General features: G+C 46.0%; 2 protein-coding genes across 19 annotated transcripts in view; both read left to right on the top strand.

Moving 5' to 3' along the window:
• Positions 1 to 12,630, top strand: part of ptprsb (protein tyrosine phosphatase receptor type Sb) — a 117,080-nt gene extending 104,450 nt beyond the window's left edge. For all 17 annotated transcript variants that reach the window (XR_012395544.1, XR_012395543.1, XR_012395535.1 and 14 more), the window contains 7 exons: positions 498 to 783; positions 1,178 to 1,356; positions 2,891 to 3,017; positions 3,104 to 3,229; positions 7,988 to 8,142; positions 8,290 to 8,425; positions 8,877 to 12,630. Coding sequence is in view for 11 of the 17 variants with exons in the window: in XM_073932529.1 (XP_073788630.1) it covers positions 498 to 783; positions 1,178 to 1,356; positions 2,891 to 3,017; positions 3,104 to 3,229; positions 7,988 to 8,142; positions 8,290 to 8,425; positions 8,877 to 8,945 (1,078 nt within the window). In the remaining 6 variants the exon portion in view is untranslated. The remainder of the gene's footprint in view (positions 1 to 497; positions 784 to 1,177; positions 1,357 to 2,890; positions 3,018 to 3,103; positions 3,230 to 7,987; positions 8,143 to 8,289; positions 8,426 to 8,876) is intronic.
• Positions 12,631 to 14,852: 2,222 nt separating this feature from the next.
• Positions 14,853 to 15,677, top strand: part of LOC101884729 (uncharacterized) — a 29,495-nt gene continuing 28,670 nt past the window's right edge. The window contains exon 1 of one of the 2 annotated variants that reach the window (XM_073932478.1): positions 14,853 to 15,271. The gene's annotated coding sequence lies outside the window, so the exon portion shown is untranslated. The remainder of the gene's footprint in view (positions 15,272 to 15,677) is intronic. The other variant, XM_073932484.1, reaches the window with a different exon arrangement.

Genomic DNA, 15,677 nt, shown 5'->3' with positions numbered 1-15,677 from the left:
TCCTCATGGACGCTCGGGATCATGCGTGTTCATCTGTAATCTGGATTAGAGTTATCACAGCATATAATCCCACTGTGTCCACATCTGTCAGTGTCAGTGTGTGTGTGTGTGTGTGTGCGCGTGTGTGTGTGTGTGTGCGTGTGTGTGAATCAGCTCTCATTGTCACACTCGGTGCTGGATTAGTCAGCAGAAACAGATCAGGGGAATTATCATAAGAGTGTGTTTGAGAGAGAAAGTGTGCACACGAGTGTGTATGTGAGTGTGTGTGCATAACTTGTATTCCTTATATTACCAAATGTCCCCACAAGTATAGCAATACCTGTCAATTTTGAGCTCATATATTGGTCTCCATGGAGAATGAAGGAGTGAGGAGATGCAGAGAAGCATATACAGTCTGTACAGTACAGAGACCATGAAGATAACTGTGTGTGTGTGTGTGTGTGTGTGTGTGTGTGTGTGTGTGTGTGTGTGTGTGTGTGTGTGTGTGTGTGTGTCAGCGCTGGCGTGGGCCGCACCGGCTGCTTCATCGTGATCGACGCTATGCTGGAGCGTCTGCGTCAGGAGCGAGCGGTGGATGTGTACGGTCACGTCACCCTGATGCGCTCGCAGCGGAACTACATGGTGCAGACGGAGGATCAGTACGGCTTCATCCACGAGGCGCTGCTGGAGGCCGTGGCCTGCGGGAACACGGAGGTGGCGGCGCGGAGCCTCTACGCCTACATACAGACGCTCACACAGACCGAGGCTGGAGAACACGTCAGCGGGATGGAGCTGGAGTTCAAGGTACAGCACAACCGCACACCGCCGCCTTGATTATGGAGATCACCATCATCTGGCAGACTGTGTTTCCATACGCCCATAGTCCTGAACAGCACATAAACAACAGTCCAGCAAAACACCGAGATGTGCACGCGTTTAGAAACACACCTGCACACACACACCTGTGCGGGAGCTGAGGAGGGGATGTATTGATGGAGACGCTGATCTATTCACTGGTGTTTATCTGATATTCCAGTCTTGCATAAATCTAATTCACATCTTTGGCTGGAAACAGCACCTGCAACACAAGGTCATGGGTTCGAATCTAAATGTAAATGTTAATCTCTGATGCAGAGGTGAAGTGTGTGTGCCACATGCTGTTCATTCTCAATGTGTGTGTGTGTGTGTTCTACGTCAGCGTCTGGCCAACTCTAAAGCACACACGTCCAGGTTCGTGAGCGCTAATCTGCCCTGCAACAAGTTCAAGAACCGGCTGGTCAACATCATGCCGTACGAAACCACGCGTGTGTGTCTGCAGCCAATCAGAGGCCTGGAAGGGTCCGACTACATCAACGCCAGCTTCATCGACGGATACAGGTGCAGTATACTGTAAACACAGCGTCAGTGAGGATATAACATGAGCGACACACACACACGCACACACACGCACACACACACACCGCTGCAGTCCAGTTAGTTTGATAATGAACCTCACACTGAGCTGAAGGACCGTGGTGTGTTTAGAGCTGCTCTACAGCCTCCAGAAACACACAGCCAGTTGCTGAGTCCAGATTAAGGACATGACAGAATGTGCAGTTAATAATAATGATGATAATTACACCTCTGATTACTCCTTCGTGATAACATGGTAACTGCATTTAAATTGTGGTATGTCCCATATAGTGAAGCAGGATGAAGCACTATTATGAAGAATAGAAGGTAAAGGTCATGGAAGCGCTGCACAACAGATGCTGCAATCTGGGAAGTCTGATTACTGGGATGAATTTGGAGTCTGATTAAATAATCCAGATTACATATGATGCATTACTACACAGCTCTGCACACAGTTATCAGCCAGAACACCATGACTACTGCATAGCAACACCAAACTAACGCCCTCACTATGAATGGGAGCACCTTAGCAACACCCTTGCAACTGACTCACAACACTTTAGCAACCGCCGAAATCACTAGCAACATTGTTGCAACAACACAACACAACATAAGAACTGCCTAGCAACACCCTAGAAACCCCCAAGCATTATGTGGCAATAACTTGGCAACCGCCCAGCACACCATAACAACCACCTAGCAACCCCCTATAAACCACCAGAGCATCAACCACCAACCACAAAACAAAAACTAACATGTAATTACATAGCAACACCTTAGCAACCACCCAGCACACCATAACAACTGTCTATCGACACCCTAGAAACCACTAGAGCATCAACCACCAAGCATTACATGGCAACACCTTAGCAACCACCCAGCACACCTTAATAACTGCCTAGCAACTCTCTATAATTTACAGTTTATATATCTAGACACCACCAGAGCATCATCCACTACACAGATCAGAAGCTGACATACAGTCACATAGCAACACCTTAGCAACCACCCAAATAGCAAGCAACATTGTTCAAACACAAAATAACAACAGCCTAGCAACACAATCTGTGCATACTAGCAACTGCCTAGCAACCACATAACAACACCTTAGTGTCCTAAAAGCAGTGCTAGCTCTGGGGTCTGAAGTCTGTGTGTGTGTGTGTGTGTGTGGGTGTGTGTGGGTGTGTGTGGGTGTGGGTGTGTGTGTGTTTGTGTGTGTGTGTGTGTGTGTGTGTCTGTCTGTCTGTGTGTGTCTGTCTGTCTGTGTGTGTCTGTCTGTGTGTGTGTGTGTGTGTGTGTGTGTGTGTGTGTGTGTCTGTCTGTGTGTGTCTGTCTGTGTGTGTCTGTGTGTGTGTGTGTGTGTGTGTGTGTGTGTGTGTGTGTGTGTCTGTGTGTGTCTGTCTGTGTGTGTGTGTGTGTGTGTGTGTGTGTGTGTGTGTGTGTGTGTGTGTGTGTGTGTGTGTGTGTGTGTGTGCGTGCGTGTGCGTGTGCGTGTGCGTGTGTGTGTGTGTGTGTGCAGGCAGCAGAGGGCATATATCGCCACCCAGGGGCCGCTGGCGGAGACCACAGAGGACTTCTGGAGGATGCTGTGGGAGCACAACTCCACCATCGTGGTGATGCTGACCAAACTGCGGGAGATGGGGAGGGTGAGTGACGCCGCTGCTGTACCTGACCCTCACACACTGCCCACGCTTATATCTGTGTGTGTGTGTGTGTGTGTGTGTGTGTACAGGAGAAGTGCCATCAGTACTGGCCTGCGGAGCGCTCGGCTCGATACCAGTACTTTGTGGTGGACCCCATGGCAGAATACAACATGCCGCAGTACATCCTGAGAGAGTTCAAGGTCACCGACGCCAGGGTGAGTGTGTGCTGCTGTAAACACAGACAGTGAGTAAACACAAGCACGTCTTATTGAACATCATTTATTTTCATCACCAATTATCACAGTGGAACAGTTCCTCCAGCAGCTGGTGATGCATTCAGACACAGGAGATGAGCCCTGGTCTAATGCACCCCCTGGCTTGAGAAACCCGCCCTCAAAGACTTATTATTTAGGTCGCACACATATCCTGAATGCCTTCAGCAGAACTCAAATGAGCCATTTTAAACTAGATTAATTCTGAGATTACAGTGAGATTAATCTAGATTAAAAAATGTATCTATGCCCACCTATAATATATATATATACAAACAAATGATTATAAATGAATAAAGGTATTATTGTTATTGTGCAATTATATAAATAAATAACAGAAATTAATTCTAAATGTAACCAGAAACAGTGTAAAGACACAACTGGGCTCTGTTCTTCATACGTGGATTACTCAGTTAGCTGGATTTGGTTATTGATGATTGGACATGATCCAGGATCGTTTCGTTCTTCAAAACTGATCTGAAAGTTGTTGTCATAGCAACAGTTCTGCTACACCAAACCTGATCGGGAGCAGCTCATTCATATGAACAGCATCAGATCAGCAGTTCAAGCAAAGATAATACTGAAAGGATGTGCTGAATTCTGATATTGTCTTAAAGTAGGAGTTATATACACTTGGGAAAATTGTAAATATTTTTAACTATATATATATATATATATATATATATATATATATATATATATATATATATATATATATATATATTTATACAACAGTTCTGTCTGGTTCTTGAATCTGATTGGCTGATAGCCGTGCGATATTCTGCAATATCAGAACTCCTACAGCCTCTTTACCCTTTGTGTATTACTCCGCCCACATACAGCCAGCAAAAAGCAGACACGACAGATCTACAGTGTAAAAGATGCTTGCTTACATACATAAGGGTTTTTGAGACTCTCCATGTTTGATTTTGTTTTTATATACACGATTATGCCATCAAACTGTTGTATAAGCGCAATATCACACTCGTAGCAGTGCGATATGGCTTTATATCGGCACTGGTGGGGGCTCTAAGACACTCGACCTACGGCCAACGCATGCCTCCTACCACTGCCAATATACAGCCATATAGCACTGCTAATCGTGTGATATTTCTCATATATATATATATATATTAATAAAACGTATGCAATCTGCACCCCGAAATAAAAGAACAAAGACTGCCACCTAGTGGTGCAAAGAGAAAAGTTATTAATATGATCTTAGAATGGAATGCTTTGAATGAAATTCTAGAGAATAAAAAAAAAGATGTTTTCTAGAATTATCTGTTGTCTCAGACTTGGCACATGGCAGAGAATTATCTTTATTGAGTCTTGCCTCCCTGACTCGTCATCTCTCATTTTTACTTCACACATAAAATCAGGAGGCACGCTTAGTAATCATATTATTATTTGCAAAACTCGCAAAACTCGCTGTGTTCCGACACCTCCGCATAACAGACTGTTACGCCAGTTTCACATCGCATGAGAGTGAAAGTATTTTTTCCGGCGTGCATGTTAACAACCGGGAGAAGAGCAGCGCATCAGGGTCCAGTGTGAGGTGCGCGGGGATGTTATTCTGCACACATGCACACGTCAGTTTGCTTTTTGAGTAAACTACATTGCTTTCATCAGCGTTAAATCAGTTGCACGTAGAGAATACTGCCTTTATTCTGGGAAAACCACTCTTAATAAATAACCTTGCAAATAAAGTAAATCATATCTCAAAGCATTTAATGGGGCTCTGGCTATTTTTGGGTCTAGCGACGCCCCTGTGTGTGCTCCCACTTATTCAGTTAGTAGTGACCAGTGTACAGCGCTAACTGTGCGGGCCCATCCGCAAGAGCAGGTGGAGGAAAGCTGTTTGAAAATCTGACACCTGGACACATGAGACTCCCCTTCACACACACACATCACACAGCCCGCAGTCAAACTCACAGCAGTTGATCATGACTCTTTTATTGATCATTTTATCCACAATTGACTGCAGGAACAATTGACTAGCAGCATCTGATTATGTTCTAATCAATTAAAACACTAAATAGGATGGAGTTATACCCCATTTGGGAAGTAAAACACACTCTTATGGCTAGTGTATGGCTAGGGGGGGGGGGGTGATCCAGTTGTGCTTCTTTGACTGCTGGTTGCTGCATGGTTAAACATTACGACAGTTAAAGTAACTAGGTCAATTTCAATTTAAATAAATTAAGAAAAATCATTTCCCCTACTAAATAATTCAGTTCAATTCAATTGATCTGTGTTTGTGTGGCGCTTTTACAGTGCAGATTATGTCAAAGCAGCTTCACATAAAGATCCTAGTGAACTGAAACAGTGTCAGTCCAGTGTTCAGAGTTTCAGTTCAGTGTGGTTTAATAATCACTACTGAGAGTCCAAACACTGCAGAGAAAATCCATCCATGCACAGCTCTACAGCTCCTGAACTATGCAAGCCAGGTTCAGGGAAAAACCTTCACCAATTGGTGAAAGTGAAGGAAAAAAAACCTTGAGAGAAACCGAGTTGGGCACGACCATTTCTCCTATGGCAACACGTCTTGTGGAGAGCTGCAGTCTTGGCACCGGAGGCTGGAGAACGCTGGACCTTAGCGAAGACTCGTCTGTACCTGGAGTCCCTCTTCATAATAATGATAATAATAATAATTTTCATTTATAAAGCGCCTTTCCAGAGCTCAAGGACACTTTACAAGGAATACAACAAAAATATAAACAAACATACATGAAGTCAAATATAACACACAGGAGTTACACAAACAAGACCTGAGAGACAATGAGCAGAGGGGAGGGGGATCAGATAAAGTGGTCCGTTTGGCAGATCAGAAGTGAAGCGTTCAGAAAATAAGTACGTGTTTAGTAAGGATCTGAATTCAGAGATGTTATTAGCAGAGCGGAGTGAGCGTGGAGGAGAGTTCCAGAGTTTGGGTGCAATAACACTAAATGATCTGCCCCCCATTGAAGACAGAGGCGGTACTGAGGGACAGCAAGAAGACCAGAGTCAGCAGAGCGTAAAGAGCGAGTCGGGGTGTAGGGGACAAGCATGTTGCAGAGATAGGAGGGTGATAGGCTGTTTAGGGATCTAAATGCAAGATGGAGAATTTTGAGTTTAATGCGGTATGCAACCGGGAGCCAGTGGAGATCATACGAGATTGGGATATGTGAGCAGAACGTTTGGTATGAGTGAGTATTCTAGCTGCAGAGTCTTGAATATCCTGTAATCTGGAGATGAGGCTGGCAGGCAGACCAATGAGAAGAGCATTACAATAGTCGATGCGCGAGGAGACAAATGCATGGATGACAGTCTCAGCATCCTGCTACTGATGAAGGGACGCGGTGGGAAATGCGACGTAAGTGAAAGAATGCAGATTTAGTGACGGATTTAATGTGACACTGAAAAGAGAGTGTGGAGTCGAAGATTACTCCTACATTTCTTACAGAAGTAGATGTTTTAATGACCGAGCCAGCAATCTCACAGGAGAAACTGGTGGAAATATTGCTGGTAAGTGCTGGGGTGCCCATAAACATCATCTCAGTTTTGTCCATGTTGAGTTTCAGGGAATTTGAGGTGAGCCGATCATTAATATCCCTCGCACGAGCAGAGATATGGTCAATTTGGCCGGATGAGGTGGGTGTACATACAGAGTAAAGTTGAGTATCGTCTGCATAAAGATGACAGTTTAGACCGTGACCTTGTAGAATCAGACCAAGTGGGATTAGGTATATTGAGAACAATAGTGGGCCAAGAACAGAACCCTGGGGAACACCTTGCTTCAGGGGGACAGTAGACGACTGAAAACCCATAACAGAGATGAAGTATTGTCTATCTGAGATATATGAAGAGAACCATGAGAGAGCAGTACCAGAAACACCCAGATCAGAGACACGTGAGAGGAGTGAATCACGAGAGACCGTATTAAAGGCAGAGCTGAGGTCGAGGAGCAGTAATATAGACAAGGAGCCAGATCTTCAGGAACTCTGTCTGCTGCAGCCTGGTGTCGTTCATCCCCATGTGGAGGACGACAGCTCTGATGTTCTCACCAGAGCTCAGGATAGTGGGTACCTTAGCAGAAACATCCTTAACACGAGCACCGGGAAAGCAGTGAGATGTACGTTGTTAGCTTTAGTGGAAGCAGCACAGACGCTGTGAACGATGGAGTCACCACATCGCGACCCGTCTCGTGGAGAGGGGCGAATCAGTTCCCTGTGGAGATCTCGAACACGGGAGGAGGAGACTTCTGTCCTGGGACCTGGTATGCATCTTATGCGGCTGCACCCAGGGGTCATGGTAGCCAGGTGCCGGAGTAAACGACCCATGGACGAACCGCGTCCTCAGAGCGCTGGGCCTGGACTAAAACATTGTAATGCACACTTACCTCAAATGCCCGTTGCTCCCGGAGCTGTGCTCGCTTCATCTGCAGATCGCGAATCTGGCTCTCCACTGTTTCCAGCTCCAACACCTCCATCAATGCTTCTCCTGCTAAAGCTACAAGCTACAAGCGGATGCTCAAGGGACAGAACGTTTTAAAGTAGAGTTGTGTGTATAAATGTGTTAAGGGTTTGTTCACCCTAAGAAGGAGAGACAAATACTAGTGAATGTGGATGTGTCTTATGATAAAAAAGTCAACTGTGAATCTACACCACAGAGTCCAAACACACACAGCGAGGAGCGTCTAAGAAGTGTTTCTCTCCACAGGACGGACAGTCCAGGACGGTCAGACAGTTCCAGTTCACCGACTGGCCAGAACAAGGAGTCCCAAAGTCAGGGGAGGGGTTCATTGACTTCATTGGACAGGTGCATAAAACCAAGGAGCAGTTTGGTCAGGATGGACCAATCACAGTGCACTGCAGGTGCGTCCCGACTCTGCTGTTTATAGATGAAGAAATGTCGAATCCAGAGTAACCGAGTGTGTGTGTGTGTGTGTGTGTGTGTGTGTGTGTGTGTGTGTGTGTGTGTGTGTGTGTGTGTGTGTGTGTGTGTGTGTGTGTGTGCATCAGTGCGGGTGTCGGGCGTACAGGAGTGTTCATCACCCTCAGTATCGTGCTGGAGCGCATGCGTTACGAAGGCGCCGTCGACATCTTCCAGACCGTCAAGATGCTTCGCACGCAACGGCCGGCCATGGTGCAGACTGAGGTAAAACACGACACAAAACACTGAAGATCCCAGCTCATCATGTTTAACACATCAGAACGCTGAAACTGGCTAAAACCAGACAAACGCTGGAGTGTACAGCCAACAGACATTACAGACATCAGCATCCGCCTACAGGTAAAGGTGGAGGCGTTGCTGCAGTGAACTGTCCTTCTTCAGTGTCGCTCAGAGCTCTGCTGTCATTTCACACACACTTGAAGGAGTTTAAATCTCCATCAAAAATGTACCTACTTTATAAAGACATCCACCCTAGCAACTACATAGCAACCACCCAGAACACCATAGCAGCGCTTTAGAATTAGCCTAGCGATTAACCAGAGGATAATGCTGCAAATCTGATGAAACGTGTGTGTGTGTGTGTGTGTGTGTGTGTGTGTGTGTGTGTGTGTGTGTGTGTGTGTGTGTGTGTGTGTGTGTGTGTGTGTGTTCTCAGGACGAGTACCAGTTCTGCTATCAGGCCGGGCTGGAGTACCTTGGGAGTTTTGATCACTATGCAACATAAGAGCTGATGAACGCCGACATGATCAACACCTTCCCCCTTCGACAACCCCGCAAAAACACCCGCAGAGGAACGACAACCAGAAACACACACACTTACAGCGGCGCGGAGCAGACGATCTCTCAGGACCTCTCCGCGACGCGCCACGCAAACTATTACCTCAGTGTTCAAATATTGATATTAATGTTGTGGTGGGCTTTCTAGAAATATTAAACTGTGGATGAAGATCTTCTTTGTAACAAGAGGAACTGGTTACATGTACAAAACCTATTTAAAGCAAAACAACAACAACAAAAGATAAAAATAAACACAAAGAACTGAAATCAAAGCCTGGAATATTGCTGCACCCTTCAGTGGGAGTTTCTTCAAACTGTATTTGCCAACGTCAGACGGAGCGAGTCGGTCTGTGCCTGCCTGAAGTCATGTCCGGAAGCAGATCTCCCACCGTCTGTGCCTAACGGAGCGACCGCAGAACTCAGCACACGTGGTGTGACGGCACGGACTCTCTCTGTCCATACTGTATTTGAGTGTCTCTACATGACTATATGCTGCTTACGCCGTGTGTTTGGGAGGCCGAGGGAGCTTTGAGGCTTGAATCTCTCGTATCTGTATCATGTTCTTTTGCTCTTTCCGCTATGATGTTCTGCGCTGTGTGTGTGTGTGTGTGTGTGTGTGTGGCGAGACGGACGATCTTCAGCACATGTTACCGCAGGGAAACGTGTGCTTCATTCCGCCGTGTTTCCAGTCTCGAAAGCGCTCGAAAGATTGGAGCCAAAACCAAACCCGAGCCACTAAATCTCTTCCTGTCATGTTTAGCTAGCGACGGCGCGATGTGTAGTAGCGCAGGACAGACGCCGGTTCTGAGATCGCCGCCAGAGACGTGAAGTGAGCCTTATCGTTGTTGTCAAATATTTAATCAAACGGATTTTTTTAATGGATTTTGTTGATATTATGCTTGAATTTCTAAGGATCTATTTATTTCTATGATTTTTATGGCAATATAATTCGTGAGCTGTGGTGTAGTTGGCCAGCTAATGTGACTGTACATGGCTCAGATGTACAGTGTTGTGCTTCGTAACCCTCTCAGATATTTTGATATTTCCTGTGCACTGATTGTTCTAGAGGAAGCCGGCGGCCCAGACCTCAGCGAGCGGCTCGGAAACACAGTCCGCTCGACACGTATCGCTCCCGTGAACAACACACACACGTTTCTCATGAATGAGCACACTCATAACCTCAGACCGGCATGGCCTGCTGAAGGTTTACGTACAGTGATGCACTGAAGAGACCTAACCAAAAACACAGCACCGACACCGCGATCGACTGACACGTGTTCCATTAATTATGACCACCACTATTGCTGACATCTCCGGGGGTTTAAGGTGCGCTCACATTTAGGGTGTTTCAGAGTGAACGATTCCTGCTGAAGAATACGACAATTCACTCACAATTACGAGTCTTGACAGCACATTCATTCTCTAATTAATAGCACAAAACATTTCTCCACTGATGATGGAGCTGTTTTGGTCGTTGTCTCCTGAAATGTTTCAGAACATTCGTGAGTAGCGTTCCCTTAAAGGTGCAATTTTTGCCAAATAATGCCAAAGAAACACGCCCATAACCCAACAAGACCACGCCCCTTATTTAAATCTACTTCACTGCTGATTGGCTGCAGTTGTGGTTTGGGACTCTTGCATATGCATATTTATTCATTCATTCATTCATTTTCTGCCTCTTCTCGGGGGCCGGGTCGTGGGGGCAGCAGTGTTAAAAGAGAACCCCAGACTTCCCTCTCCCCAGTCACTCCAGCTCTTCCTGGGGGATCCCGAGGCGTTCCCAGGCCAGCTGAGAGACATAGTCCCTCCAGTGTGTTCCCCGAGGCCTCCTCCCGGTGGAACATGCCTGGAGCAGCTCCCTAGGTAGGCGTCCAGGAGGCATCCGAAACAGATGCCCGAGCCCCCTCAGCTGACTTCTCCGGATGTGGAGGCGCAGCGGCTCCTCCCGGGTGTCAGAGCTGCTCACCCTGTCTATAAGAGTGCGCCCTGCCACCCTCATTTCAGCTGCTTGTGTCCGAGATCTTGTCCTTTCAGTCATGACCCAAAGCTCATGCTCATAGGTGAGAGTAGGAGTGTAGACTGACCTGTGAATCGAGAGTTTTGCCTTTCGGCTTTGCTCCTTCTTCACCACAGCGGACTGATACACCGACCGCATTACTGCTGCACCAATCCGCCTGTCAATCTCACGCTCCATCCTTCCCTCACTCCTGAACAAAACCCCGAGATACCTGAGCTCCTCCACCTGGGGTAAGAACTTTCCTCCAACCTGGAGATGGCAAACCAAGAGCACCATGGCCTCAGAATTAGAGTTGCTGCTTCTTGGATATTTCACACATTCTGTAGTGCACCTTTAACACTGGTAAAATACTCGCGCTGAGGATTAAAGTCTGTGCATGGAGCATTGCTGAGACCTCTATTTCAGTATGTTCATGTACTTCCAACTAAAACTGAATATTAAATAGGGGGTGGGGCTTTCTCTTGCGCATCATTCCCCCAATGCAAACTAACAGTAAAAGGGGTGGGGTTAAGAATATTAATAAACAGTTGCTATGGAAACCCTTGAGCTGACAGCAACAGAAGTAAAGTTTCTCCAAATGCAGACGTAAACGCTCAGACTGAACGAAATGAATGTTTTTGAATGTAAAATCAAGAAATCTTTTTAAAAAGGCGTGTTTAGAGAACATTTACATACTATTGCTTCATGATGAGAAGGAAATGTTCAAACTTTCCGAGAACACATTTAAATGAGTGTACACCTGAAGGTTATCATTATAAACATGAGCCTCACCTAAAGGTAAAGGTGGAGGCGTAGCTACAATATACTGTAGGAACTTAATAACGTTTAAACATCGCCTGACGTAGGAGTACTATATGAAACAGCATACTGCACAAACAAACTCATTCATTTTCTTTTCAGCTTAACCCCTTTATTAATCTGGGGTCACCACAGCAGAATGAACCGCCAACTTATCCAGCATATGTTTTCCGAAGCGGATGCCCTTCCAGCTGCAACCCATCACTAGGAAAACACACAAACTCATACACTACGGCCAGTGTAGTTGATCAGTTCCCCTATAGCGCATGTGTTTGGACTGTGTTTGGAGCAAGCCCATGCCAACACGGGGAGAACATGCAAACTCCACACCAACCTTCTTGCTTTGAGGGGATTGTGCAACCCACTGCGCCACCGTGACGCCCGTAAACAATAAAGCTCCATTTTAAATAGTGTTGTTTACAGTACGTCTCTACAGTTTTATGAACAAAAGTCAAGGCTTGGCTGTGAAACGACCCTGATGTGAACGCACCTTTACACACCCCTCAAACCTGACGCTCGTGACCCGCTCTGACGACCGCTGCCATGAGCAAATCTGAAGCGTTTAGCCAGCACACGACCAGTCAGCATCAGCACAGCTCCTCCATAATGAAGCACACGTCCAGACATGATCGCTCTCATTGATGAAATCTTTAACGATGATGTAAAGCACACACAAACCCTGACCTTTGACCCAAGCGGAGCTGGCGCGTGACCGTGGGCCGAGTGCTGCGTAGTCTTTCACTTTTCTCTGCTTATTGATTTCTGATCATGTATGTAGATATGTTGACTTTGTATTAAAACTGAACGACTGAATATACTGACTTCTCTCTCTCTGTGTGTGTGTGTGTGTGTGTGTGTGTGTGTGTGTGTGTGTGTGTGTGTGTGTGTGTGTGTGTCTGTGTGTGTGTGTGTGTGTGTGTGTGTGTGTGTGTGTCTGTGTGTGTGTGTGTGTGTCTGTGTGTGTGTGTGTGTCTGTCTTTGTGTCTGTGTGTCTATGTCTGTGTCTGTGTGTGTGTGTGTGTGTGTGTGTGTGTGTGTGTGTGTGTGTGTGTGTGTGTGTGTGTGTGTGTCAGTCTGGAGTGTTTCTCCCTCTGCTGCTGGATTTGTCTCCCTCTAGTGGAGCTTTACAGCAGTGTAAGGAAGACAAACTCCAGCTGTTGTCAGAAATAGAGCTCAAACCCTTGGAGAAATCAGAGTGTAGATGTTAGGAGTCCTGCGTTTGTGTTGTACGTGTACGCTTATGCAGAGGGATGTGTGTTTACTCTAGTTTTACACTGACAGAGTGTGTCTGCTTCCAGAACTGAGTCAGGAAGGCTGATCCACAGTTTATCTGCAGATATGAGCAGATCACCGCCTACAGGGCTTCTGATATTCTGGGAATAATCAATAATCCAGCATTAATTGAGCTGAGAGGACATTAGGGGCTGTAATAGACCAGCAGATCCTCATACTGGAGACATTCAGGGCTTTGTATGGAGTCAACAAGATGTTAACATTATATAATGTTTAGTAGGGAGCCTTTGTGGAATATTGGACAATATGATCATATTCTTTGGTTTTAATACACTTAAACTGGGTAAAATATGGACAAACCAATCTGCTGAGGTAAATCTGGAACAAGTTTAGCTATACACTCACTGGCCACTTTATTAGGTACACCTGCCCAACTGCTTGTTAATGCAAATGTCTAATCAGCCAATCACAGGGCAGCAGCTCACTGCATGTCGGCATGTAGACATGGTCAAGAGGATCAGAATGGGGAAGAAAGGGGATTTAAGAGACTTTGAACGTGGCATGGTTGTTGCTGCCAGACGGGCTGCTCTGAGTATTTCAGAAACTGCTGATCTACTGGGATTTTCACGCACAACCATCTCTAGGGTTTACAGAGAATGATCTGACAAAGAGGAAACATCCAGTGAGCGGCAGTTCTGTGGGCGCAAATGCCTTGTTGATGAGGCCAGAGGTCAGAGGAGAATGGCCAGACTGGTTCCAGCTGATAGAAAGACAACAGTAACTCAGATAAGCACTCGCTACAACCGAGTGCTGACACATTCAGATGCTCGGCTCCGACAACATGAAAGCATGGATCATCCTGCCTTGTATCAGCGGTTCAGGCTGGTGGTGGTGGTGTAATGGTGTGGGGGAGATTTTCTTTGGGTCCATTAGTACCAATTGAGCATCAACGCCACAGCCTACCTGAGTATTGCTGCTGACCATGTCCATCCCTTTATGAGCACAGTGTCTCCATCTTCTGATGGCTACTTCCAGCAGGATAACGCAGCATGTCATGAAGCTCAATCATCTCAGACTGCTGAACATGACGATGAGTTCACTGTACTCAAATGGCCTCCACAGTCACCAGAGCTCAATCCAATAGAGCAGCTTTGGGATGTGGTGTGTGTATTTTATCAAGTGTTAGGTTGATAAGTATATTTTAGTGGATATTCTCTGTTTATCCATGCAGGAGTGTCATAAACAGTGGACACCGTCTGTGTGCAGAAGCAGAACGGTTTCAAACACAGGTCCGAGAGATCATGAAGGGTCGACAGTGTCTGAGATCATCACTGTGCTGTTGGATCATCCCTGTGTCATCATAACTGTGTGTGTGTGTGTGTGTGTGTGTGTGTGTGTGTGTGTGTGTGTGTGTGTGTGTGTGTGTGTGTGTGACTCTACAGCACACGTGTGTCAGGCGCCATCTAATCTCTGCATTCATCTCATATTCTGAGAGTCATCGAGCACAAAAACAGACGCGGTGTGTTGATCTGCTGATGAACTGTGTGTGCCCTGATGGAGGCGGTTTGCCATTATAGCGTCTGTCCTTTACTAGTCCACCATTACATCAGCCAGACACACACAGATGTTTATTATTTATTTAGTTTAACTGGATGCATTAAGAGCTTAATGAGGGAGAGATGATGGGCACTAGTGGGCGGGGCTTTCCCCCTCTGATGACACGTACAGAGGGAGACTGTCAATCACAGTGTTCCTGCATCAGGTGATTACACAATTCACTCATGATGAGCATCAGAGGCTGCTGGAGATACTCACACACACACACACACACACACTGCTGGGGTGAAACATCTCTGCATAATAGGGGCCCTTTAATAATTATTTTGACAAATTATTCATATATATATATCTCCAAACAAACTATTTCTCTGGCTTGTTAGTGTTCTGAGATGTGGGTCTGATGTTGAGCAGCCTGGACATGTTTGAAATGAAGTGTAAATGTGTGAGACAGTGATGAACATTCGTGTTTGATGAGGCGTGAGTCATCCTCTGGAGCCCAGAATAACTCTTCACACACACTTCACTTCTACACTCGCCTCTGCATCATGGAGGAGTTCAGAATCTGCTGCGTCACGTGACCTGACAGCCGAGCTCAGTGTGTCGCAGGTGAAGATCAAACCCGCTGAGACACAATCATCTGTGGGTCTGCAGAACAGAGAATCAGCGTGAGTAATGATGTACACACACACACACACACACACACACACACACACTCTGCTCTCTCTCTCTCTCTCTCCATGTGTGTAATGCTGTGTTTACTGCACATGTATATTCTCTAAACTGGCCCCTCACAGTAAACACTCTGCTCTTCTACATCTCCACTGTTCATTCTGTCGCCCTGTTCAGCCCTGCTCCTCATGAAGACCAAAACAGTGTCTCTACAAGGTCAACATTTGCTGGAATTGCTATACTTGTGGGGACATTTGGTCAGTAGTGCCAGACGGAATCTGCGCACAGTTTTTGCTATTTCTGCGCAGAATTTTGTTATAAATCTGCAGATTAATTTTGGGAGTATTATAACTAAAACCGTAATGTATGAAATAATAAATAATACCTTTTAAACTTGTATTT

The sequence above is a fragment of the Danio rerio genome, chromosome 2 (assembly GCF_049306965.1).
Source record: "Danio rerio strain Tuebingen ecotype United States chromosome 2, GRCz12tu, whole genome shotgun sequence".
NCBI lineage: Eukaryota > Metazoa > Chordata > Actinopteri > Cypriniformes > Danionidae > Danio > Danio rerio.
The sequence above is the reverse complement of the archived record's forward strand: the minus strand, read 5'-3'. Positions and strand labels throughout refer to the sequence as shown.